Source organism: Theobroma cacao, chromosome 1, assembly GCF_000208745.1.
Source record: "Theobroma cacao cultivar B97-61/B2 chromosome 1, Criollo_cocoa_genome_V2, whole genome shotgun sequence".
Lineage (NCBI taxonomy): Eukaryota > Viridiplantae > Streptophyta > Magnoliopsida > Malvales > Malvaceae > Theobroma > Theobroma cacao.
The window spans coordinates 882,547-907,756 of NC_030850.1; the positions used below are offsets into that span (position 1 = coordinate 882,547).

General features: G+C 37.9%; 6 protein-coding genes across 9 annotated transcripts; all 6 read left to right on the top strand.

Annotated features, from left to right (window-relative positions):
* Nucleotides 151-2,827, top strand: LOC18610782 (AAA-ATPase At3g50940). The gene is made up of 3 exons (XM_007046652.2): nt 151-1,455; nt 1,689-2,030; nt 2,233-2,827. Exons 1-3 carry the CDS (start codon nt 538-540, stop codon nt 2,626-2,628), a joined length of 1,656 nt encoding a protein of 551 aa, XP_007046714.2. The 5' UTR covers nt 151-537; the 3' UTR covers nt 2,629-2,827.
* Nucleotides 3,796-7,282, top strand: LOC18610783 (AAA-ATPase At3g50940). Its single transcript, XM_018127668.1, has 3 exons — nt 3,796-4,932; nt 5,205-5,546; nt 6,105-7,282. Exons 1-3 carry the CDS (start codon nt 4,012-4,014, stop codon nt 6,792-6,794), a joined length of 1,953 nt encoding a protein of 650 aa, XP_017983157.1. The 5' UTR covers nt 3,796-4,011; the 3' UTR covers nt 6,795-7,282.
* On the top strand, nt 9,673-13,247 carry LOC18610784 (endoglucanase 2). Its single transcript, XM_007046654.2, has 6 exons — nt 9,673-9,970; nt 10,062-10,345; nt 10,492-10,929; nt 11,143-11,290; nt 12,115-12,281; nt 12,730-13,247. Exons 1-6 carry the CDS (start codon nt 9,757-9,759, stop codon nt 13,060-13,062), a joined length of 1,584 nt encoding a protein of 527 aa, XP_007046716.2. The 5' UTR covers nt 9,673-9,756; the 3' UTR covers nt 13,063-13,247.
* LOC18610785 lies at nt 13,557-16,570 on the top strand. Of its 3 annotated transcripts, none has more exons than XM_007046656.2 (3): nt 13,557-13,793; nt 14,663-15,530; nt 16,091-16,570. In XM_007046656.2, exons 2-3 carry the CDS (start codon nt 14,671-14,673, stop codon nt 16,263-16,265), a joined length of 1,035 nt encoding a protein of 344 aa, XP_007046718.1. In that variant the 5' UTR covers nt 13,557-13,793; nt 14,663-14,670; the 3' UTR covers nt 16,266-16,570. The 3 variants fall into 3 exon arrangements, with proteins under 3 accessions (XP_007046718.1, XP_007046717.1, XP_017983167.1); XM_007046655.2 differs by having other exon boundaries at nt 13,558-13,720; XM_018127678.1 differs by lacking the exon at nt 13,557-13,793 and adding an exon at nt 14,163-14,303.
* LOC18610786 (transcription initiation factor TFIID subunit 14b) lies at nt 17,038-19,456 on the top strand. Of its 2 annotated transcripts, XM_007046658.2 has the most exons (6): nt 17,039-17,420; nt 17,809-17,897; nt 17,984-18,205; nt 18,284-18,471; nt 18,552-18,673; nt 19,090-19,456. In XM_007046658.2, exons 1-6 carry the CDS (start codon nt 17,316-17,318, stop codon nt 19,183-19,185), a joined length of 822 nt encoding a protein of 273 aa, XP_007046720.1. In that variant the 5' UTR covers nt 17,039-17,315; the 3' UTR covers nt 19,186-19,456. The 2 variants fall into 2 exon arrangements, with proteins under 2 accessions (XP_007046721.1, XP_007046720.1); XM_007046659.2 differs by lacking the exon at nt 17,809-17,897 and having other exon boundaries at nt 17,038-17,420.
* LOC18610787 (auxin-induced protein 15A) lies at nt 23,074-23,822 on the top strand. Its single transcript, XM_007046660.2, has one exon. The coding sequence runs from the start codon at nt 23,235-23,237 to the stop codon at nt 23,547-23,549; it is 315 nt and encodes a 104-aa protein (XP_007046722.2). The 5' UTR covers nt 23,074-23,234; the 3' UTR covers nt 23,550-23,822.

Here is a 25,210-nt window from a genome sequence, read left to right on the forward strand (position 1 = left end):
AATTGGCTACTCCACTCCATGCCGTTGCAGTGGGTCTTCACTTCTGGATAAAGCCAAGGCTTGAGTGCTGGCATGACTCAGAGGCAGTCCAATTAAAAACTAGGTAACAACATAATTCTAAAGTTCAACTTACAGTCCAATCAGCTCTCCAGAGGTAACAGCAGATAAAGGAAACATGGCCAAGCATGTTTTTGTCCTAACTCCAGTCTCCACGTGCTAGTCATTGTCTAGTGAGAAACGGAAACATTCTTTTTCCATTTTCTTTCGGAGCACGGAACCATCTTTATCCTTATTAATCTTTGGTTTAGTGTATAGTGTACTCAGACACCTTTTTGATTTCATGGCACACCAGTTGTCGTCTTCTTTCCTTTTTTCTTTCTTGTAGAGAAAAAACCTGCAAGTTTACAACTTTATGATGCCTGGACTGGAAGGGTGGAACTCCTCATTCTACAACAGTGAGGTTGTGGATTTGTGGTGTGAGCCATCGAAGCATTGATGCAGAAAGCATAAAAGCTGAAGAAAGATTGAAAAGCCAAGATGAACTCGTTGTGGGCGTTTTTAGCTTCCCTTGCCCTGATTCGCAGCATTCTCTACAACTACCTGCCAGAAAAACTGCGCTTATACATCTCTTCACGCTTTGAGGAGTGGACTAGCCGTTTCACTACAGATGTGACCATGGTGTTCCGCGATAATCAAAGCTCAAACATGAACCAACTTTTTCAGGCTGCAAATCTTTACCTTGGAGAAATACTTCCCACCATTTCAATCCCTCGGGTAATGGTAGAAAAGACTGAGAACGTCAGGAATCTTAGCTTTACCATGGAGAAGAACTCTGAAATGGTTGATGTCTTTGAAAATGTACCAATGAAGTGGAAGTACTTCTCTGAATATAGCCAAGGAATGTCCAAGCACGAGATCAGATGGTACGAGCTGTCATTTCACAAAGAGCACAAGGATATGGTTACCAGGTCTTATTTGCCACACATCCTGGAAAGAGCCAACAAGATCAAAGAGAGAAACCGGGTGGTGAAGCTCCACACGGCTGCTCATGATTTTTGGACTCCAAAACCTGTAATAATTCAGCATCCCATGACGTTTGAGACCTTAGCTATGAATGGTGATCTCAAGAAGATAATTGTGGAGGATCTTGACAGGTTCATGGACAGTAAGGAATACTACCAACAGATTGGCAAAGTGTGGAAAAGAGGGTACTTGCTTCATGGGCCTCCAGGCACTGGAAAGTCTAGCTTGATTGCTGCTATGGCTAATCATCTAAACTTTGATATCTATAATTTGAATCTCTCAGCTGTATCCTCAGACTTGGTTTTACAGAATTTGTTGCTTAGCATGGCCAATCGTTCCCTCCTTGCGATAGAAGATATAGACTGCTCCGTTAAGCTGCAGAATCGAGAATCCAAGATAGAGCAACCTATAAAATATCAGCAGCATAACAAGGTTAGTCATGATTATTGTGATATAATGCAAGTTATGCAATCATAACATGATATTTACGTTTATGGCGATTGAATAACTTCTTCTGAAATGTCCAAATTTCCATATAAACGAAAAATTCTTTTCTTTTCTTTTCTGTTTAACTTGTGAAGTAAAATGTGCAGTTCACAAGCGATTTAAATTGTACTTCTAAATTTTAAATTTAACTATGTCCATGCTTCATGCCATCTTCACAGGTGACACTTTCTGGACTCCTGAACTTCTTTGATGGTATTTTCTCCTGCTGTGGGGAGGGAAAGATTTTGGTTGCTACTACAAATTACAAGGAGCGGATTGACCCTGCATTACTTCGAGCTGGTCGCATGGACATGCACATCTACCTGACCTACTGTACTTTCTCTGCCTTCAAGCAACTGGCTTTGAAGTACTTAAAGATTTCTGATCACAGTCTCTTTCATCACATTGAAAAGCTTCTACCAGAGGTTAAGGTTTCCCCTGCAGCGGTAGCTGGTGAACTGATGAAAACTAGGGATCCTAAGGCTTCTCTCGAGGGCCTGATCAAGCATCTTGAGAATAAGGTAAACAGGAGAATTACTTTCCATAGGAACATTAGCAGCTATACTTCGACTTAGTCCCTTCTGGACTGTTTTTCATGATGACTTTGTCTTGATTTACTGCTTGATGAGTGCCAAATAACATGGCTTCTATGGCTATGCTCTTAATTAATGTTACATGTTATCTTCCTCATGTTCAATGTGATTGATTTGGAGTTTTCTGCAGTTGCTTGCAGATGGCAATTCTGAAGTTAGTCCTGGGCATCCTTCATCTCATCCATCAAATTGCCTGGTCGAGGAATCTTCAATTTCACTTCCTTTGGCATCCAATGAAACTAATATGGACAATGCAAAATCTCCAGGTCCCAACCCAGATGTTTCAGCCGATGAACAGAAGGCCACAAAAGAGTCAAATTTAACTGAGAATGGACCTCCAGAAGAGGATAGCAACAACTCTGACAAGAAGGATTTGCTCCAGGGCCAATCTTCCGGAAACAATATCCTAGAAATCATTGAAGACATGGAGAAGGAGCTGTTGAGCAACAAAGAAGCAATAATAGCACTACTAAATAAATCCACTCTGACTCTGAATAGACTGTCCAAGATTAAGTCCAACATATAAGAAACTGACTAAATCTCTCACAGATGCTGAGGCCAACTTGGAGATCTTTTTGCTCAAAATATTAAATGGGTTGTGTTGACAAAATTCTCGTATTCACATATTGAAGATGTTTAATGGTAATTAAAATATAATAGTTGAAAAGGGATCTTGTAATGACACTTTGCTGATTCACTAATCCACTTCCTTGTTACATGGAGCATGCCTCTTTTCCTTCTGTCTTTCTTTCCTCTTTCTCCCTTTTACTTTATACTTTTTAACATTGTTGCAGTCCATGGAAGCGCATTTTATAATTGATGAGTGATCTGTCATTACTTTTGATTTCTCCCATTCAATACTTTGTAGCACTTTAGTAACTTTGGATAGGTTTAGCCTCTGTTTTGGAATTCTTTGCTGTCTCTGAAATTTCTCCTTTTAGTATATATGCTGCCAAAACCATAAGCCACCAACTGCAACTACAGATACAGATTAGATTCCTCTCCAAGGATCAGGCAGCCTCTTTTGTGGTCTTTTCCTGTATGACTGCTTCTCTGGTTTACTGTTTTATTAGGCATGATCATGGCAATGTCAGAGGAGTATTTAAAACAAACAGACGTTATAATTGATGTTTAGCTTCACCCAGATTCTTGTCAACTCAAGAATCAAGTCCAAAAAGATTCAAAATCTAAAATTTGAAAGGTCTTGGGCTTTAAGCAAGCAACTTCCATTCATTTTCTCTTCTGCGTAAGTTTTTCAACATTAAATTTGAACCATCCTCTTGTTTATTCTTCTAAGCTTCCTCCCCCTTGCTAACTAATCCCACTGTTCATTCATAAAACCTTGTAGATCATATTTTCTGCATAGATCAAAGGCGCTGGCAGACGTCAAAAGCAAGATAAAAGAACTTTTATAAACAAATTACTCTAGCTTCCACCCAGGATAAAGTGAAGAAGAAAGTGTTTTTGTGACCGCGACAGGGTAACAAAAGGAAATTACGGGGAAAAAGAACAGCTGGAAAACTAAAAAGAGGCCATCGTTTTCGTCCATTTTATGTCAAAGCAAGGAGCCTTCGATGCCTTCCGATCCATTGACTATACCGGTCTTACTTTATTATCAGCTTGATTCCATTTTGGCGTACCGTGGCTCCTGCGTGGATGGGGTCACACCCAGATATTATTTTAATCTACATTTTTTATCAAACAAGACGTGTTGACATGAAAAACGTAAGCCGGAACGTTGCTGTCCCTTTCTTTCAACTTCATGTGTTTTGACAAGGAAATTTCTCTGTCACAAACCGGACGGCGGTGAAAGCTTCTTTTCCTTTTGCGTCTCTCGTTGTATAAAAAATTGGCCCAGACCCCAGAGAATCGCTGCAAGTGAAAGGAAATCGACAGTCTAAGACTTGCTATGGCATCAACGCTGTCAGTGTTGGCTACTTTCACCATTATCCGCAGCACATTCAATGACTTCATCCCGAAGGAAATAAGAGAGTACTTGTGGAGTTTCATTCGCCGTTTCTCATCGGAGTTCGCCTTGGTTATCGAAGAGTCACACGATGGGTCAAGCAACCATCTTTTCAAGGCCGCCATGGCATACCTTGGTAGCCATGTGCTGTCTGCTTCATCTGCTGCTGATTCTCCCAAACGGCTCACTGTAGGGAAGAATGAGAATGTGAGGATGTTCACTTTTGGCCTTGATAGACACTCGGAGATTGTGGATTTCTTCCATGGTGTTCCCATGAAATGGAAGTACGGTTCCGATGTTAACACGAATAATAATCAACTGACATCTGAATCGAGGTGGTATGAGCTCAGTTTTCAGAAGAAGCACGCTGCGATGGTGAAGAGCAAGTATCTCCCTCATGTGGTTGCAATGGCGAGAAAGCTGAAGAACCAGAACCGGATGGTGAAATTTCATAGCATCAGGCGTGAGAGGTGGTGCTCGAGTGCTGTCAATCTAGAGCATCCCATGATATTCAATACTCTGGCCATGGATGGAGATCTCAAGAAAGATGTCATCGAGGACCTTGACAGCTTTATCAATGGCAAGGAGTACTACAAGAAAATTGGAAAAGTGTGGAAGCGTGGTTACTTGCTTTATGGTCCTCCAGGAACTGGAAAATCAAGTTTGATTGCAGCCATGGCAAATCATCTGAACTTTGATATTTACAACCTGAATTTATCTGCAGTGAACTCGGATTCCTCCCTCGAGTATTTGTTGCTTCATGTGTCAAATCGTTCCATCCTTGTCATTGAAGATATTGACTGTACAGTCAAACTACAGAACCGGGAAGCAGGAGATGAAACAGCGAGTTACCAACATGTTCAGGTTATTCGGATTTCCCTCACTCAATATAAAATGCATATAAACTTAAAACTATTCTGATCTTGAAGATGAGTGTCTTTAGTGTTTCGAGATGTTTCTGTATTCCGCTTGAGTGTTCATCTATTTGTTTTCTAGTTATTCTTAAAGATTTAGGAACTTTTTGAACTAATTAACGTGCTTTCCCAAAATTTGTACATTCATGATCATCATGACTTGGTTCTTCCCTTTGTTGGTGAAGGCTCTTAAACTTTATGTGCTGTTGCCATTTCCATCAGGTGACCCTTTCGGGACTTTTGAATGCCATTGACGGCCTATTGTCATGCTGCGGAGATGAGAGGATTATTGTTTTCACCACCAACTACAAGGACAGAATTGATCCAGCTTTGTTGCGAGCAGGTCGCATGGACAAGCACATATGCTTGTCCTATTGCACAGTCTCCACCTTCAAGCAACTCGCAGCCAACTACCTTGGCATTTCTAATCATGATCTCTTTTGTCATATTGAAAAGATTATAGAAGGGATTAAAGTTTCTCCAGCTGAAGTTGCTGGTCAACTGATGAAGTCCAGAGATCCCAAAACTTGTCTGAATGGCCTAATTCAGTTTCTAGAGAGCAAGGTAACTCAATCTTCAACCAATTCATGTTGATGTCATCAAGCTCCATGATGAGCTTACACCTGAAAGTAGGTAGACCATGGATTTGTGTCAATAAAGGAACACCAGAGAAAAACCTAATGAGACCACCACCACCACCACGCACCCTTATTTTATTTTGGATTGTGTGGCTTTACATGGCTGATCTGCATTTTAAAATGACTTTGCTTTGGACAAGGCATATGTCAGATGTCAGGTTTAAGCCTCCTATTGGCTACTAGAATTTTGCTTATTCAAATTGGCCTTTCAGGATTAGAGTATGGAAGTTTCATGGAAAGCCAAGCTATATAGAAATATTCTTAGGCTGATAGATAGCCGAAAAGAATGGTAATAACCAATTTATAGTTGTGCGATAGTAAATGTTAACCTGCATAGGTTACTGCTAAATTTCAATGTCATGTGCATGATCAGACCCTTGGCATGAGAGACTTGCAGGTTAAAGAAGTTAGTGAATTACTACTATTTTTGTTCGTAGCTCTATTATGCGCTTGTAACAATCATCCCTTGACTTGCCTCCATCAGGCATCAGAGGCAACTTCGGAAAGAACAAAGCCGGAGGGAGAAGGCAGCAGCAATCCCAAGCAGGAGAAAGGATGTAAAAGCAAGGCCGCCACTAAAACTGATATGACAAACGGTGACTCTCCAAATCATAACGCAATTACATTTCTAGCAGTTGGTTCCAATCCAACGACAGCGGGTGAGTATACAGTAAAGGCAGAACTAGCACCTATCCTTCGAGCTGTTCTTTTAAAATATGGAGACATCGTTGCCAACAGCCTATTGAATTCAATGCAATGCCGTTCATCTCTCCTGGAGATTGCCTGTGGCATTATCCAAAAACTACAAGCAGTGAAATTGGAAGATGTGACTGAACTTGAGCTTCAGTCCATGCTTACAAGTGTTTCTGATTTGGAATCCTTGAAGTTGCAAATTAGTTGGCTCCATAAGAGACTAGATGAAATTGTGGAGGCACTGCAACTAGTCAAGCAGTCTTCCACCCTCAAGGAAGACATGAGCAAAAATCTTCAAGAAATTGTGGAATTGGAGAAAGAGCTGGAAAGTTGCGACATACAAAAACCAGAGCAACAAAAGAAATCCCTCCAAATTCAGGAAATGAAGGCTGTGACCGAAAAGCTTTCCGAAACAATCTCAAGCACTGAGTCAAAACTGAGTTATTTCCAGCAGAGGTCTTTGGTGGATGGGCTGCTCTGATTCATTTTTTCTCCACTTGCATCAGAAGCAGTGACACTTAGTCTGGTTAAAAAGGTTTAACAGCTTGCCACTCCTCCTTACTGCTACCCATAGTTACAAACTCTCTTGTAATTTACAAGTAGTAGTAGTATTTCTGAGGTGCATGCCTTATTATGAAGAAACTTACTGCATCACTGCTTCCTGAGTCACTTCACTTGGCGTCTCATAGAAGCCCAAGATCTCAGTTCGGAACGTTGGCCTAAACTGGCTCTCTTCTCCATTTTGTTTTTCCTACCCATTGGGCTTCCCTTCCGGACCGCCCTTCTTCTTCTCCTCTTCTTTCTTTCTTTCTTCTTCTTTTTCTGGTGGACTTGGCTTCTCGGGCTGCAACTCGAGGACAACACTCACCTTCTTGGATTTCCTTCATTGGGGCACTACCCCATTGGAGCCCACTTCTCCTTTCGCTTCTCCTTTCTTTGAAATAGCAAAAAAATAAATAATAAAAAAATCTTTTATTATAATATTTTATTGTATTGTGACATTTTTTCTTCATATCAACAACAGGTTACATATAACAATAAGTAGTATTTTAATTGGTAATAATTAGTCAATAATTATTTATAAAGATTTATTTGATAATAATAAAAAATATAAAAACTTAATTGAACAAAATAAAAGAATAAATACTTATTTAGATTTTTTAAAATAGTTTAAGTGTTTTTCAAGCTTTTAATTTTTAAAAAATATTTTAAGAATTTTTTAAGTTATCTCAATAAAATTTTCATATAATTCAATAAAGATCCATAATAATCAAAATTATAAACATTTTAGTAACTTCATAATTTAAAGAAGGGGAAAAATTGTTTTTCCTTTCTTTTTTTTTATTTTACTAATGGTAGCTTTTCACGATTAAACTATATCAAAAGAGAGAAAAATTAATTTAGTTATAAATTACTCTATTGTTTTAATAATTATAACTTGGTTATAGCAACTTATAGTATTAATAAATTAATCTTTAATATTAACGGTGGATTTAAGATTTTAAGTGAGAGGAGGCTAAAGGATAATTATATAAGATTATGAATATATATAGCTCAAACCTTATACATATAGTAATAAAAAAATTAAATACTGAAAAGCCTAATGGGTGACTGCCATCACCACCTTAACTCCGTCACATTCTTTATATTGTTTTTTTTTTTGTATGATCTTTACTAGTTATTATTTAAATAAATTCGGGGTTGATTATGTGTATCATACCTATCATGCTCTAATCAAAACTATATCTTTACTAATTTCAAAATTAACACCTTTAGTTTCAATATTAACACAAATATTCTCACAAAATATTTGTAATTATAAAAATGAGTAAGAATTGATTGTAATCGAGTAAATCAATTAAATCGATTGAATTTGGTTAATTCAGTTTAATTTGTTTATTGCTTTATATAATTTATTCAATTATTTCTATTGATTTTCAGTATTCATATTTAACAATCAAATTAATCAAAAAACTAATTATTAATATTATATTTCATATATTATTATATATAATATGTTTTATATATTAAAAAATATTTTTTTAATTTATATAATATAAAATGTTAAAAAAAATAGTAAGACCGACCAAATTAATCGAATATAAAATCGACTTCGATTATTTTAAAATATACCTCTATTGATTCTATTATTTTATTTTAAATTTAATTTTTGAATTTTTAAAATTAAACCGATCAAGTGTTCACCCTTAAATTGTCTTATTATTCAACCAATTACTAATTACTAGTATGTTAAACAATTAATCTTATACAATACAATATTATTTTTTTGAGTAAAATACTCTACCACTTTTAACTTTTAATCATAATTATACATGGGTCAACTATTTTGTAAAATAGATATTTCATTTCAAACAGTTAAACGACGTTAATATTTAAATTTAAATGTATAAAATACTTTTTTTTTTACTTTTTTATTTTTAAACCGATCAACGATGCTCCCCCAATTGATCATCCTGTAATTAAATCTGGTTCAGATTCAATCAAATTTTCAAGGAGCACCATAATAGGTGCTCATATGGGGATCTCGATCCAGTTAGATTTGGCACTTTTTTATTAAATCCGGTCATGGGGTGGTTAATTGATAGTGAGGTGGTCGACAACCAGTGGTAAGATAAAATTTTTGTAAAATTTTTATAATTTAGTAATTTTTAATAATGTCATTTTAATAATATCTTGTTATCAAATTAACAAAAATATTAACAATTGACTAATAAGTAGACTTATATATGTAATGAAAAATATTATTTTAAGATGAAGTATTTATTTTGAAAACTAGTAAACATGCATATAATTATGAATAAACGTTGTAGGTGTTGGGTTATTTTACCTTTATTTTTTTTAGCACTATCTTTTGTAAAATTTATTCATTAGGTAAATCATACCGTTACAAATTAAAGAAACACGTGGCATCGTCAGATTGGTTTATTTTCTAGTTATCCATGCTGAGTTGGACATTTTTTTTGTTCAGAAAACGACAGATAAAGAAGATCTTCCCCTCTTACTTTCGAAGCAAACGACAGGCCGCCTTGTCCTCCTGGCTCCACCTGCGACGTTGTCCGATTCTCCACAAGAGTATCATTCTTCGGCCGCATCCCGACCCTCCATTTCGACCCGAATCTCAGGGGTCTAACGGCGTATCCGGCTCATGCATAAAAATTATCAGGCATTTTCTCCAGATAGGATAAGTAGAAGAACAGAAGATGCTTGAACTTTGTCTTCAATCTGATTCCACGTTAGATTCTTGCATTGTTCAGTCGTGTCTATCATCACCCTGAAAACCCCATTTTTGTTACCTTGTTGGAGCTTTGGCTTGACATAGCAACGTCGGATTACTTTTTTTCTGTGGTGGATATTCGTTTCTATGTCTTTTTTTTTTTGAAGAATACAGCTTTGCCTGAAGCAGAAGGGATATCTCAGACTGGATGGGAGGGAAGGAGGCCGAGGCTTCGAAACCCAGGGGCTTGTTTTGGTGGTTGCTAGTTTTAATAATTGGAGCTCTTGTAGTAACAACAGCTGTACTAACCATTTTAAGGGACTTCCATTACTTCAAGAAAAACCGACCTCCAAGTCACCCCATCAGCAAGAAATATGCTGATGCTCTTGAAATAGCTCTTCAATTCTTTGACATACAAAAATGTATATAACTTTTGATTAACTTGCAGTTGCTCTACTTCCCTTTTCCTTTTCCCTTCTTCTGGGTACTTACGTTTATTATTTGCTTTTGCAGCTGGCAAGTTAGTGGATAACAGGATTTCTTGGAGAGGGGACTCAGGGCTGCAAGATGGTAGCGAAGGGAATTTGGATTTATCAAAAGGAATGTATGATGCTGGGGATACAATGAAATTTGGGTTTCCAATGGCATTCACTGCTACAGTGTTGTCATGGGCGATTCTTGAGTATGGTGATCAGATGAATGCTGTGAAGCAACTGGGGTATGCGCAGAACTCGCTTAGGTGGATCACAGATTACCTTATCAATGTGCACCCTTCTGAGAATGTGCTCTATATCCAGGTAGTGTATTTCTTCTGGTTTTCACTTTGAAGTTGTGATTCTTTTAAACGGATTTATTATGGATAGGGAAACAGCAACGTATTGAAAAACCTTTAGGCAATTTGGCATCTAAGTTGTTGTATATCTTTCTATCTGTGCTGTTGTAGGTGGGAGATCCGGAAGTAGACCACAAATGTTGGGAAAGACCTGAAACCATGTCAGAGAGAAGGCCTCTAATACAGGTTAACACATCTTTCCCTGGAACTGAAGTTGCGGCGGAAACAGCTGCAGCTATGGCATCAGCATCCCTGGTTTTTAAGAAAATAGACTCTGATTACTCGAATTCACTCCTTACCCATGCTCGGCAACTGTTCACCTTTGCTGATACTTTCAGAGGTTCTTACAGCATCAGTTTTCCTCAAGTTCAGAAATTCTACAACTCCACAAGATATGGAGATGAACTGCTGTGGGCTGCTTCGTGGCTCTATCATGCTACACAGGAGGAATCATACTTAAGATATGTAACTGAGCTAAATGGGAAAAATTTTGCTAATTGGGAGAGTCCAACTTGGTTCAGCTGGGATGACAAGCTTGCTGGAACTCAGGTATAATCATGATGCAGAGGTTTTCCTTTTTTCTTCTCTGTTTATTTTAGTCAAGTACTTAATATAGTAGTAGGCAAAGAGATCTCATTAGTACTGGTTCGACTAAATGGCTTAGAATTCCGAGTTCTACAAAAATATGGGACAAATCCCGATAACCTTAAAAACATTGGTTAAGGTAAGACAGTTACCTTATTTTTGCAATGTTGATTGCAGGTCCTTCTGTCCAGGATAAACTTCTTTGGTGTCAAAGAAATGTCAACTGTTGAGAACCTATGTCTTCAGATGTACAGGAAAACAGCTGAGGCCATCATGTGTGGTCTTCTACCAGATTCACCAACAGCCACATCGAGAAGAACAGATGGTAACTTTCCTATATGATTTTGATGGTTCTCCTGTTTAGTTGAACCTTCAAGCCAGGGGGCACGTGCTCTTTGCAAGCTGCATTGCTGGAGTCCAGTTTCTTCCCTCTTTAATTATAATTTTTACAAATTACAATCTTTTCTAGATAGCCAAATCCATTTAGGAGTCCATCTCTTGTTTCCTAGATAGCCACCATTTAGGCGTTCATCACTTGCCTTCTTGATAAAGAAAAAATGATTGAGCTTTGTAATTTTCACCACACCTGTTTCACCTGAAAAAGCATTTTATTGACTCAAATTGTGCTTCAATCCTATTTCGTTCCTTGTCTAGTTCTAAGCTTCCAACCAAGTATAGCTTTAAACTTCTCTCAAGATATTGTTAAGATATTTATAATCTATCTCTTATGCCGAGGCTCAAACCTCAATAGCTTCTTCTTCACAGAAACTAGAAATAGTAAGCAATAGTACTAGTTTAATACTCCGAAAAAGATCCAAGGCCAAGCATAGGCTTAAACCGTAAGCAAGAGTCCTCTTACCCTGTTACCAGAATTGTGGTAGGTTTACAGATGGTAGTATGTCCATTAGGATGGTTGAGGATATAGATCTGGCATACAATGCAGGTCACCTATCACGATGTCAGTTTTTAGGTCTTCTTCCATTTGATAGGGTTCTGTGTTTGGCTCTCCCCCGGGGCCCTTCACCTAAGATTTAGGGTATGCACTAATTTGGTAATATAAAAGTTACTATTAATTTGTACATTGTCTTAAATCTTATGGTATGTTTACAGCAGCCTATCGTTACAGTTGGAAACAACCTTTCATTGTAGGTGGCCTGATATGGATCACAGAATGGAACTCACTGCAGCATCCTATGGCTTCTGCATTCCTAGCTATAATTTATAGTGATTACATGCTCACTTCACAGACTGAAACATTATACTGCAGTGGGAATTCCTACAAGCCGGAAGACCTTCGCAAGTTTGCTATGTCTCAGGTAGACCTAAACTGGTGGCAATGCAAGCCGTTAATTCCCCTATGCCAGTTAAATTCTCTTTTGAATCAGTAGTTACCATTAGAATCAAGAGTATCTTCTCTATACCAACAGAATGATATTATAGAAGATAGAAGGGAACAGAAAACAAACCAAAAATAAATTTCAATTCTATTATCAGTATTGTTTTCGACTATCAAACAGGAATTCAACTAAAGTTGATGGTAAAGTATTAAAACAAAGTTGAACAATGTGCCTGCTGCAGTTTGGATGAATTGCAACATTTCATAAAAAGTTCTCTACTGCAGTTGGATGATGGATTAGAAGCCACTGCCCTTTAAAGGGCTTCAAAATAAACCTTCAGGCATTTGTGAAAGGACGTATGCAACTTGGGATTTAACCATTGCATCTCTGTGCTTCTCCTGACCAGTTATGGAACATTATTTTTCAGGCAGATTATGTGTTGGGAACAAATCCAATGAAGATAAGCTATCTAGTAGGTTATGGGAGTAGCTACCCCCAATATGTACACCACCGGGGAGCTTCAATCCCAGTGGATGCTGACACCGGCTGCAAAGACGGATTCAGGTGGCTGAATTCAGACGATCCCAATCCAAACATAGCTTTTGGAGCACTTGTTGGCGGTCCCTCCCTGAATGATTCTTACTTGGATTCTCGAAACAATGTGAAACAGGGTGAACCAAGCACATACAACACTGCCCTCATCGTTGGCCTTCTCTCTGGCCTGCTCACTGCTTCATCTGTGGCTAAATCTTACCCATAGAACGACTCTCATCCCCTGTACAGTTTTGAGCTGGTAAATAGTTGTGAGATGCATGAGAAAAGAAAAACAAACACTTCCAAACTTTCTCTGAGGTCCAAGAGAGCTTTTCCCAATGCCTATTTCCTTGTTTCTGAATGGAATCTTATATCTTCACTAATCTTCTTTTGCTTGGTTCTCATTTTCAAATGAAATACAATAATAAATGATTTTATAGGATGGTAAAAAAGGCATTGTGATCAGATTCCATAATCACCCTATTTAAAAACTAAAAAAATAAAAAATTCATTATTAAAAAAATGGGCATTTTGGGTTTTGTCAAAATTTTGTCAAAATAAGTCAAAAGAAATAAAAAATAAAAATATTTGAGAAAGAAAACTAGAGAACTACATTTATTAATTTATTTTGAAATAAAGTTTTTTTCTTTTTTTTTTGGTTAGTTTATTATGCATGAAATTTAAAAAACAAATTTTTATTGAAAAAGAAAGGTACCAAAGAGAAGTTGCCTTAGCTGCCAGACGTCTCCTTGGTTAAAAAAAACAAAACTTTTCTTTTACAGAACCGCGTGGTAGAACGAAGACGAACAACAACATTAAGTGCCCTGGAAGTATCTTGTGCAGTCAACCACACCCTATTCCTTTCCATTTCCTCCAATCACAAGGTTCTCTCTTTCTCTGCATCTTCTCTCTTATGCTCTATTCCAATCCCAGAAAGGAGGAAAATAAGCTTTTTGGGTTCGTCTTTCCTTGCCCGCCTTACAAGTTTTTGTTTTTTTTTTTCTTTTTAGATGAAAATGTGAGATTTTTTCATTTCAAGCTTGAATTTTTTGTGCTTTTCTGCTCGTAAGTTTTGTTTCTTGTCCTTTCTGGTGATGGGTTAGGGTTAGATTTTTGTTTTAACGTGTTTTTGGTGTTTGATCAGCGAATGGGTAATTCGAATTAGGGTCCTTTTTGGTAGTTTTCTGGCTTATCTTTATGCCATTTTGGTTTTCTAGTGTTTTGTTGGTTCAGATCGTGGAATTTGTTTTTTTTTTCCTGCTTTGATTAAGGTAAAGATGTTGCTGAATTTTTTTGCGCTTTAAAGGAAAAAATTTTAAAAAAATTGTCTTCTAGAGAATGTCAAGGAATTCTGCTAAATTCAGCATAGTGTGAGGCATTATTTTCTTCAATCTGAGACATTTCCTGGAGCAAATTTGTGTTTTTGGGAGCTCAAAGAAACTTAATAAAGTTAACTTGAAGATATGGGTACGAAACCTTTTTGATGTTACAAGAGGCATGGTAGTCATTTGAAAAAAGTGATGCTAGCTTAAACGTGGTCCTGGTTGTTTAATTTTCATGCTGGCTTTGGAAAACATTATCATGATAGATATAAGACGTTCTTATAGTATCTTTAGCCAGTATAGTTTGAATGGAATGGTTCAACTGGATATGGACATTGCTATTGCCTGCTACCATCATTAATAATGATGCTGTGATTTGGAAGTTAGTGATCTGTTGTTTGCACATTGATGCGTTCTATTTGCATCTTTATTGTTTGTGTTGTGATTATGAGTTGTTATGCTGTTAAATGTTGATGTTCTCTTACCTAGTTCTTCATAATTTAGGAAAGGGCATGGCAGCTGAGGATGATCTTGACTTGTCAACACTGCAGTCTAAGCTAAGTGAAACTCATGAAATGTGGAAGCAGGAGATGGAAAAACGCCAAGGCCAAGTAGATGTGCTACAAGCCAAAATTATGGAGGTAAAGGCTTGCATACAGGGGTCAGAGAAGGAATCAAAGAAGGAGTTAGATGTTCTTTGGCGAAGGGTAAAAACTACTGCGACATTATTGACCTACTTGAAATCAAAAGCAAGAGTAATGGCTGTTCCTGATTTAGCCCATAAATCATGCGGCATCAAACTATTAGAAGGAGTGGGGCTTGTGGATAAAGAAGGTACACCATTGTCTGGTTGGTCAAGGAATGTTGATCTTTCTTCATTTGATTGTCCTGATGAAGAAACATGGATTGGAATTAGTAGACAACAAGGTTCTTTGGATGAACAAGATGGAGCCTATATTGGCGAATTAATCAAGTCTGTGCAAATGGTCACGGATGTAATGGAAGTTCTTGTTAAAAGGGTCATCATGGCTGAATCTGAAACTGCTATTGAGAAAGAAAAGGTAACTTTAGGTCAGGAAGAAATTCAAAAGAAGGCATTCCAAATTGAGAATATGTCTTTAAAGTTAGAAGAGATGGAAAGGTTTGCTCTGGGTACAAACAGCATTCTTAATGAAATGAGGCAGAGGGTTGAGGACTTGGTTGAAGAAACTTCTAGACAGAGGCTACGAGCTGCTGAGAATGAACACGAGCTTTCTCGTGTGAAGCAGGATTTTGAGTCCCTGAAATCTTATGTTAGCAGTCTCATTAGTGTAAGAGAAACTCTTCTTTCATCAGAGAAGCAATTTCAAACCATTGAGAGGCTCTTTGAACGGTCAGTATGATCCTTGGATTCTTTGATTTCCTTGACTACCCTTGTTCTTGATTCTTGAATGTTTGTTCCTTTCTCTGAAGTGTATAGCATGAGCCAACAAATAATATGAGCAGTATTTTTTTGGATATGTCCATATCAGACCATGCAAATTGTATTAATATGGCACTTGTTGGTAATTTATCTATTACTATACTTGTTGGCAAATAATAACATGGACTTCCATTTCTTTTCAACCATCAATAAGGTGTTTGCGAGAAGGTAGGTTTCTTATTCTTACTCTGCTTTATTCTACATAGGAACCCAATTTGGGAATCCCTTTTTTTTGGGATAGTATGCAATTTTAGGGCTTATGTAGGTTTAAGCGTGAACTTGAATTGTAGTGCATGATAGCAGCAGCTATTTTAATACATGCAAAACTGCATTTTACATTTGAGCGGGTAGGTGGATGGGCTGGGGAGTGGTGGTATTCAACACTAGTTTTGCATAACTTTCTTGTGCACAAGCTCTGGTTTAGTTGGAAATCTTATACAGGAGTCTGTCTTCATTTTATTGTGAATCAGGCTAGTTGCGAAGACAACACAGCTTGAGGGTGAGAAAATGCAGAAAGAAGCTGAAGTTCAAAAGCTTATGGAAGAGAACGTGAGGTTGACTGCCCTTCTTGACAAGAAAGAAGCTCAGCTTTTGGCCATGAATGAACAATGCAAAGTAATGGCCCTAAGTGCTTCAAATATATGATCTGATCTGATTAGCTATTTTGTTCTACCGCCTGTTGGCCTGTGGCACCTGGTAGCAAACTTGATGACCAGACGGGAGAACTGTTAAGGTGGGACAAGCAATGCCTGCAGAGGGAAGTTTGTGACGACGGATACTTTATTGAAAGTGTAACATTATGAAGAGAGCAGTGAACTTGAATTAGTGCCATTGTTGTGCTTTTGAAAATTGGACCATAAAGTGTGAATGCATATTGTTGTGCTATTAGAACACGAATTCGGTGTATTAATGAAGTTGAAAATGTCCATCTCTCTTGTAAGTGGTAGAAATCTCATTGTGTTTTGTCAAACACCCTCCCCTAACCACTAACTACCTTCATTTTTTAACTTTAAATCATAATACCCTTTATCATATAGAAACACAATGAAAATTTGTTTTCAAGATTCAAACTGTTTTTTACGCTTTTTAGGCTGGATGACTTGGATTACCCATGTAAAGGAAAGGAAAGAAAGAAGGAACAACTTGGATTACGGGCAAAACTACTATTTCAGGACAAGATTCATCATGGGCATTCTTTGTTTCCAAGCTCAGGTTCTTAGTCGAGTACCTTGGATTGTATGCTAACGCTATGCCATTGTTGACATGTCAACTTGTTTTCCTACTTGTTGACAAGAAGTCCCTTTCATCCATTTTAGATTGTAATGCAATCGCTATGCCATTGTTGACATTTCAACTCATGTAGAACATGCCGTATAATCCTGGAAACATTGATCAAATACTCTCATAATCCATCAACCCTTCAACACGTGTCCAACATTTTTGCTAGGGAACAGTGGGAGAACGAATGAGGATGTTGATATTTTGACGACTCCAAGGTACAGCACATCTTCCAAGATGGCAGCTGACATGGCAAGCACAACAAAAAGAAAAGGCCCAGAATTTCTTCCATTGTTCCCTGTCAAGAAATCTAAAGCCCCAATTTCCTACTCAAAATTGATCGAGCAAATCCCCAAATCTGATACCTGAATTTAAACCCTTCATTGGCTTTTGAGCCCACCTCGACTGTCTGCTGAAATGCCTCACACAGCTACGGAAACCCCAGCTGAAGATGGCGGGTCTGCTTCAAAGCCACAGCGCATCATCAAACTCGGCAAAACCCCTGATGATAGCGACAAAAAGGTCCTCTTTTTCATCTTCTTCAATTATTTTTGGCGGCTTTTACCTGCATATCCTACTAAATCAGAGTTCCAAAATTTCTGGGTCTTTTTACAGTTTTTAAAAAGACTATACCTTTTGCATAGTAATTGGGGAAGTCGTAGTAGTAGTAGTAGTAGTTCTTTAACGCTTTTGAGATCATTATTTTTGTGGGGTTTTGAAGTCCCTAAGAGCTGAACTTTTCTATTCCTAATTACAGCTAAAGCAAAATTATGGAGTTTGACCAAGTCAAGAGCTTGGAAATGTTGAACTGGCATTTTGTTTGTTAGATGCTTAGAAAGATTTTTCCATTTTTGTTGAACTCTACCTCCATTATGATAACATTATTTGTTTTGTACATAATAATTTGTAGAGTGCAAACAGGAGACTTAAAGATATTGAAATTTGTGTTCCCATAGTATGTGGAACTATTGCTTTTTATCTTGGTCGAAAGGCTAGTGAGTGAGTATGTTTTTCCATGATACCAATTTTCTTTTTTCTTGCCTCATGGAAGAATAATGTTAACTAGATTTATCTACTTCAATTAGGTCGCAGTCCCATAAGTGGACTGTTTATGTGCGTGGGGCAACAAATGAAGATCTCGGAGTGGTGGTAAAGCATGTTGTGTTTCAACTGCATCCCAGTTTCAATAACCCTACAAGACTTGTTGAATCACCACCTTTCGAGTTATCAGAGTGCGGTTGGGGTGAATTTGAAATTGGAATTAGCCTTTTCTTCCACAGTGACGTTTGTGACAAGCAGCTGGATTTGTGAGTTGATTGTTTGGTTTCTGACTTGCTTCACCGGATGAGGAGCCTTGTTTACTAACTGGGCTTCAATATTTGCAGGTACCACCATCTGAAATTGTATCCTGAAGATGAATCTGGCCCGCAGTCGACCAAAAAACCTGTTGTTGTGGAATCATACAATGAGATTGTTTTTCCAGATCCTTCTGAGTGCTTCTTTTCTCGTGTGCAAAATCATCCAGCTGTTCTTGTGCCGCGGCTGCCTGCTGGGTTTAGCTTGCCTGCTCCAGGTAAATTGACTTCTTTTGCCTTTTTTACTGGACTTTTTTTCATTAAAATTTCTGTGAGGATCAGTTTGCTTGTTTTGCAGTACCATTTGAAAATATGAATGAAAGGGGAAGGGGCGATACCAAAGATCACCCACTCAGTCAGTGGTTCATGAATTTCTCAGAGGCAGATGAACTTTTGAAACTTGCAGCAGCTCGTCAGCAGGTTAGTATTGCTCAGTTGCTTTTCATTTTGACAATTTGCTTGGTTGAGCCTCTGAAATGTTCATGGTGTTTATACTTGCAATTATACTGCTAGTTATGAATAGGCATGCCATATGCTTATGCAGAAAAGTCTAGCAAAATGTACAAGTTGAAGTATCTTTTAATCCATAGTGTAGTCACTTACCTGTTTTGTAGATATTTTATCTGTACTCTGATATTTTTATACAAATTGTTGAGGCATGTGCAGTAACCTGCTATCTTGGCTGTGAATGTGGGTCTACTCCTTAAGCTTTTGGCCTGACTTCGGGCTTTTATGTTCCATTATGCATGTCTGATTTAGATATTTGATGTAAACACTCTTTTATCTTTCATGAACTTGTGGGACAATATCGTTTGACAGTTTATACTGCATGATAGGTACAAGCCCATATTGTTAAGCTGAGACGACAGTTGAGTGTGATTGATGGGATGCCTCAACCATTGAAACCGGCCTCCTCTTATGAATGTACATGATCATGATTAGGTTATTGTTGGAGTTCACTAGTCGAGTTTGTATTGGGGAAGACAAAGTGAACTGTGACAGAAGATGTAAAGATGTGGATATCAATTGTAGCAACCTTCTTTATAGATTTAGTTGTAACTTCCGCTCCTTAAGAGCACTGATTGTAGCTAAGTATTTAAACAACTATTGATGATTGTGTCAACCTGAAAAATGAAAGAGAATATATGTGCAGCTTTCTATTTTATTGAAGAAATCTTCCTTGATTGTTGTGGGCTTGTGGCACATGTTATACTTATGTCTTTTATGCTTGATTACATATTTTGCTGGTGGTCCTAGGAATCCTATTGCTATTGTTATTTGTCATCTATGATGATTCATGAAGCCCATGGAAATTACCATCTTGAAAAGAAATCGGAAGTTGTTTACTACTTGCAGAATTTTAGTCCTGTTCATGGAATGTGAAATGGTGATGATGGAAGTAAGCTTTATTTAAGTGGGAACTAAAAGCGATCTTGAAGAGAAATGGTTCAAGAGTATGGAAGTTATGAGTCTTGCTTACGATGTTTCAGGTTACATTTACAGCATGCTAAACATTTCCTCTTCTGTAAAAATGGACTTGATTTTGGATGAACGAGGGTGTAGGAGTTAAAAAGGACTTGGGGTAACTTGTCTGAAGTAAGATATGAGGTCAGGAGCAACAGTTTATGTGTTGTAGCCTGGACGTGACTTTATGTTTTTTGGACTTTGGTGTGCAGTTTCCTGCAGTGCAGCACGTTTACTTTCAGTTGCTTGAAATTGTGTTCGAGGACTTGTGAATGGAGCTTGATGGGGCACCTCTGCCTTCCATGTGGGGTTTCAAAACTAAGCATTTTGTGTGTGTTCCAGTTCGATTGCATCCGTTTGTCCTCGCCTGCATTCCAGATATATACGAGCCTATTGATTTGTATCAATAAAGAAATCTTTAAGCTTTGGTCTGACTTGACCAATATATAGGAAGAGAAGCTGAAAGCAACTAGATTATAATCATTTGACCTTTGTTCATTCGAGTTTAGTACTCGATGATTGAGCTTTTGAGTCATGATATACATTATTGCTCCATTAGTTAACATAAGCTTAATGTCCCCACACCCCAATTGATTCTATCCTAATTCCTTCCCAAGGAACCAAAAGAAATAAATAAACAAAATCCTCATCCGATCATAGAGTCAACTACCCTTTTGTTTTATCATCATAGTACAGGGAAGATGGTGTGATCTAGATATGTCTGGTGTTAAACTGTATCTGTCCTAGTTGAAAGTATCATCAAGCCTCCATCTGATAGTTACTGACTCCACCTTTAACACGAATAGAAATCCTTTTGCTCTTATTTGTTGCGTCGCTTAATTAGTGTTTCTTCAATTCATAATTTTATGTCAAGTATTCAAACATGTGACGTAAAATTATAATATCAGAAATAAAACACTGAGTGAGACAGAATGTGTCTTTTTCATTAACATCGGTAACTAACATAAATGGCTGACTTAAGGAATGAATTTTGCCAGAGATTTGTTAGGGAGAATATATATTGGAGTATAGAGAAAAAAGAGCAAGCAATAGAAATGCAGGTAGGGGAGAAGGTTTGAATAGAGTAGGTTGGCAATGACGAAGGATGTCACTGGCACTTGTGATGTTGGGCGGCCTTACGTAGTTATGTTAATCATTTCTCTTCGTCTCTTTTTAAGGCATTTTCACGACAAAAGTAACATGGCCTTCACATGAACATCATTGGATGTGGTCGCCAATCGCCGTGTCACTGATTCAGGAAAAAGAAATGCTTGCCTTCTGTTTTTGATCAGGTACCCATAGGCCATAACCAGTGGCCTCGCAGCCATTGAGGTATTAGCTATCAAGATGACCCTTTTACCTCAGTGAAAATGATGGCATAGCCTATCTATTTCACTCACAGGGCCCATCCCAATTCTAAATTCCACATCTGGTTAAGGTCATATCACTCACTAGAAGTAATAAAGTTAGCTACGAGCCAAAATTTGTTCCGGGGTTTTGCACGCAAGATTACGTGCGTTTTCTGTTATCTGAAAGAGAAGGATACAAATGCAGCTAGCAGGGTAGGTTCGAAAGCCGGCTTTTGGCCCTTGAAACATGGGAAACATGTCGTACGTTAGCTGAATGAAAGGCTGTAAGCATTTTCCAGTCTATCCTGTACTTTGATTATTGAGGGTTTTCAGAATTTTCATGTTTCTGGCAGAAGCACGTGGGCAGTCCCGTAAGTGTTTTTGAGAATTCTACATGAACTCCGCAGCAATAAGTTCGTGCCCCATATGCTTCAGATCATACCCTTTAGGCCTTAACCTGGCAAGCCTGAAGATTTAAGTGCTGGTTGATGCAATCAGAGTATGCTTACTTGCGAGACAGCTTGCAACTTTGTTGATAATGGATAATAAGACCTAGGGGTGATGTTACTTTTGCCCTTTGAGTTGGTGAAATGTAGGGCCGGAAACCATGAAAAAGAATTGGTATAACCTGGATGGAAGAAGGGGGGATTCAGAAGGAGAGAATTGCCTTGCTTCCCTTTCGATGACACTGTGATTACGTGGGCCATGAGCCTTGTTGTTGTTGTTGATGGAAGCTTTCCAAGCAACAAAAGAGAGGGTCACCAGGCAGCGCAAATTTAGCCCAGCCAAGCTAAATGCTGAGCAGGGCCAAAATTTTGTGTTGAGTGGGACAAAAGAAAAACTGGTTGCTTTGATTTGTATTGTGGTCCTTAAACTACCGGAGATCGGTTCCTTGAGTTTGACGAACTCCGAAAAACAACGACTAGTATATAAAGGAAAGGACCAAATTTTGGACATTTCGTGACTTTGGGACAAGCATTCAATGCCCTTCATGGCCTATGTTCCCTGTAACAATCCTCATCTTATGTTTATGTACATTGTACCATGAGGCATCAAGATTGGATCAGTGCACAGGTCTCCGGTGGTCCTGTAAAGGTTCCAATGGAACCAGCACACCGTTCAGTTCCTTTTCTACCAAGTTGAGACCTATCTATGGGCTATGGTAAATCCTGTAAAGCACTAGTATGTTGTAATAATTTATGTAACAAACGTAGTGCTTTCTATGTCTGGGGTCTTCCATTTGAGATGGAATAGAATGCCATAAACGGTTTGCTTGATAGGACTCAGGAGATCTCTTGGTTGCCACTTCCAAGGTACACAGGCACCGTTATTCTCCATATCAGAAAGACAAAACTGATGCCAGCTGATAGCATCAAATCATTGAATTTGGTAAGAAGTTGGCATAATTGGTCACCACTATTCACCTAAGTGATTTTAAGTTTAAATTTTACGAATTAATTTAAAAATAACCTTGAATGCATGATTTTTAAAAATATGATATATTTGATTTTAATTTAAAGATTAAACGAGTTATTTATTTCAAATTTGATCAAAAGAAAAGAAAAAAAATCTTTGAAATTTAAATAAAATTAAAAAAGTATGTTTAATACTTTTTCTTTCTTTTTCGGTTATATTATACCTCAAAATTTAAGCCAATGGTCAAGTTTAGGAGTTGGAACTTCCTAAATCATATCAAAGAGAGGGAAAGGGACGTTTTTTTATTATTATTATTAACTTTTCTGAGAGAAAGAGAGAGACATTGACACATTGTGTACCATGGCAACTGGAATATAGATAATAATGAATTTTCTCAGCCTTAGAACAAGGTATGTATCAGAAGAGACAAATGCTGGAAAACTTGTGAAGGAAAACCAGAGAAAAAATGGACCCATGTTGTCCTTAGGAGAGGCAACAGGGTAGGCTAAGCCCCATTGGGATTGGAACCTGCATGCCTTTACATACGGTCACCTCCAATTCATCCTTGGTCTGTTCATTTCTCCCACATAGCACATGACTTTGTTCAACACAAAATTCTCTCTTCCCACGCTTTCCCCCCCTATAAATACCTCTACATACCTTAATCCTTCCCCCCCACCTTCATACCAATTCTCTCCGTTTTAGCCTCCTTGTTCCTTCCCCCACCACCAAGTAATCTTAATTCTAACAAGATGGCTATCAAGAAATCAAACAAACTACCACAAACAGCAGCTATCAAACAGATTCTGAAAAGGTGCTCAAGTTTTGGCAAGAAACAGGGTTATGATGAAAGCAGCCTTCCTGATGATGTACCCAAAGGCCATTTTGTTGTGTACGTTGGAGAGAACAGAAGCAGATACATAATCCCAATATCATGGTTGGCTCACCCTGAGTTTCAGAGCTTGCTTCAAAGAGCTGAAGAGGAGTTTGGCTTTAACCACGACATGGGCCTTACGATTCCTTGTGAAGAAGTCGTTTTTCGCTCTCTAACAGCCATGATCAGATGAAGAAACTTTAGTCGGGGGATTGAAGAAAGATGTATGAAGTTGCTTTGCTTCCATTCTGGGTCATTTACCCTCATTCTTATGTATGATGAGTGGTTTTTCTGACCATAACTTATTGACATTTTGGTCTTCTTATAGTTATTTACAATCTGTACATCCTGCATGTACATAAGTTGTATTTGTCCCTCGAGTGGCACGTATTCCACGTGCTCTTGAGAGTATCCTTAGAAGTAATGGAAAAGATTTCATGGGTAAATCCATGTTTATTTACTTGAATTACATGTCTGTCTTTCTTGCTCTCCCTCTGTCCTTATGTCGTCAATAGCTTCAAATTTGAAACCAGCTGGTAATTACATACTAAATGGGGTTGACTTCATGGTGGTTTAAGTTTCTTCAGCAAGTTGGATCAGCCTCTTGTCATTGGCGAGCGCTAGAATCTGATGTAACAGATGGGAGAAAAAAGCTTTTGGCAGCTTCTTTCTTTATGTCATATCATCCGAACTTTCTTTCCCCATTACCATGGATGGAAACGAAAAGATAAAGATTCTGAAAAGGATATAGCACCTACTTTTATTATTGGCTTCTTGATGTGAATGTATCTACTGCTAAGTGCTTCAAACCAGCATGTTTCTTGGTCTTTCTAGGCTGATACAAAGATGCCATCTCAGCCTTATAAGCAACACTTTTACACCAAATGGTACAAATATTAGTTCATGACTTCTCTATGTTCATGGCTAGACAGAAACATTTTATCTTTTCATTTGGAAGAAGGGGGAATGGTACTTACGGTTTCTATTTGGATGAGAAAAGCATGCAAATGATGCAGATTCGGGAAGTTGTCATCTCGAATTCTCTGTTTCACACTTGATCTTAGACTAAACCGCTTCCTGTTTGTTCAAGCTGTTAATATAAAAATTAAAGATTCATCAAGTCATCTCCACCTTCGCCTGGCTGAGCTTTTAGACCAACCGATTTTATGATCTATGTTACTAGGTGATCATACAGCAAAATGGTCAGTTAAATTTAGCATGCATTATTATCTGCTCGTTTATCCAAGGGATGTGGCTTAGTGATAAAAGTTTACATCTTTTATGCCATTACACTCTTTTCATTTTAGGTAAACTTGTTACAACTCAACCCTTCAAAGAAATGCCAAAAACCATTGCAACCACTCTTGAAAATCCTTCTCGAAGACTGACATCATAACATACAAGGAGATAAAGTGAAAGATGGAGCTTCCTTGAAGAGGTGGACTAAAATTATTCAGAGGTTTAGAGCCATTATGTGTTAATTGAGTTTGTAATGCACAATAACATTATGATGTCTATCTTTTGATGTGGTTTGATAGTTGATAAGATGGAGGCCTGACACTAAAAACAGTTATCTACTTTGCTTAATCTCCTTCCACTCTTGTAAACTTTGCACATGCAATTGGGGTCCATTGGAGCTTGGTAGGGTTCCTTGAGCATTTTTCAAAGTTTTTTGTCCCTTCCATGTAAGCAGATCAGAAGCAGCTGAATTTGATCACCTGAGCAACTCATATAAGCAAACCTTGTTTTTCTGCTTATTGACTGGTAAGTATCTGTTAGGACTACGGCATTCACGTAGATGGTCCTCCACGTTAGCAGTTCAGATTTGTTTTTCATGTCCCTCACATTTGTACC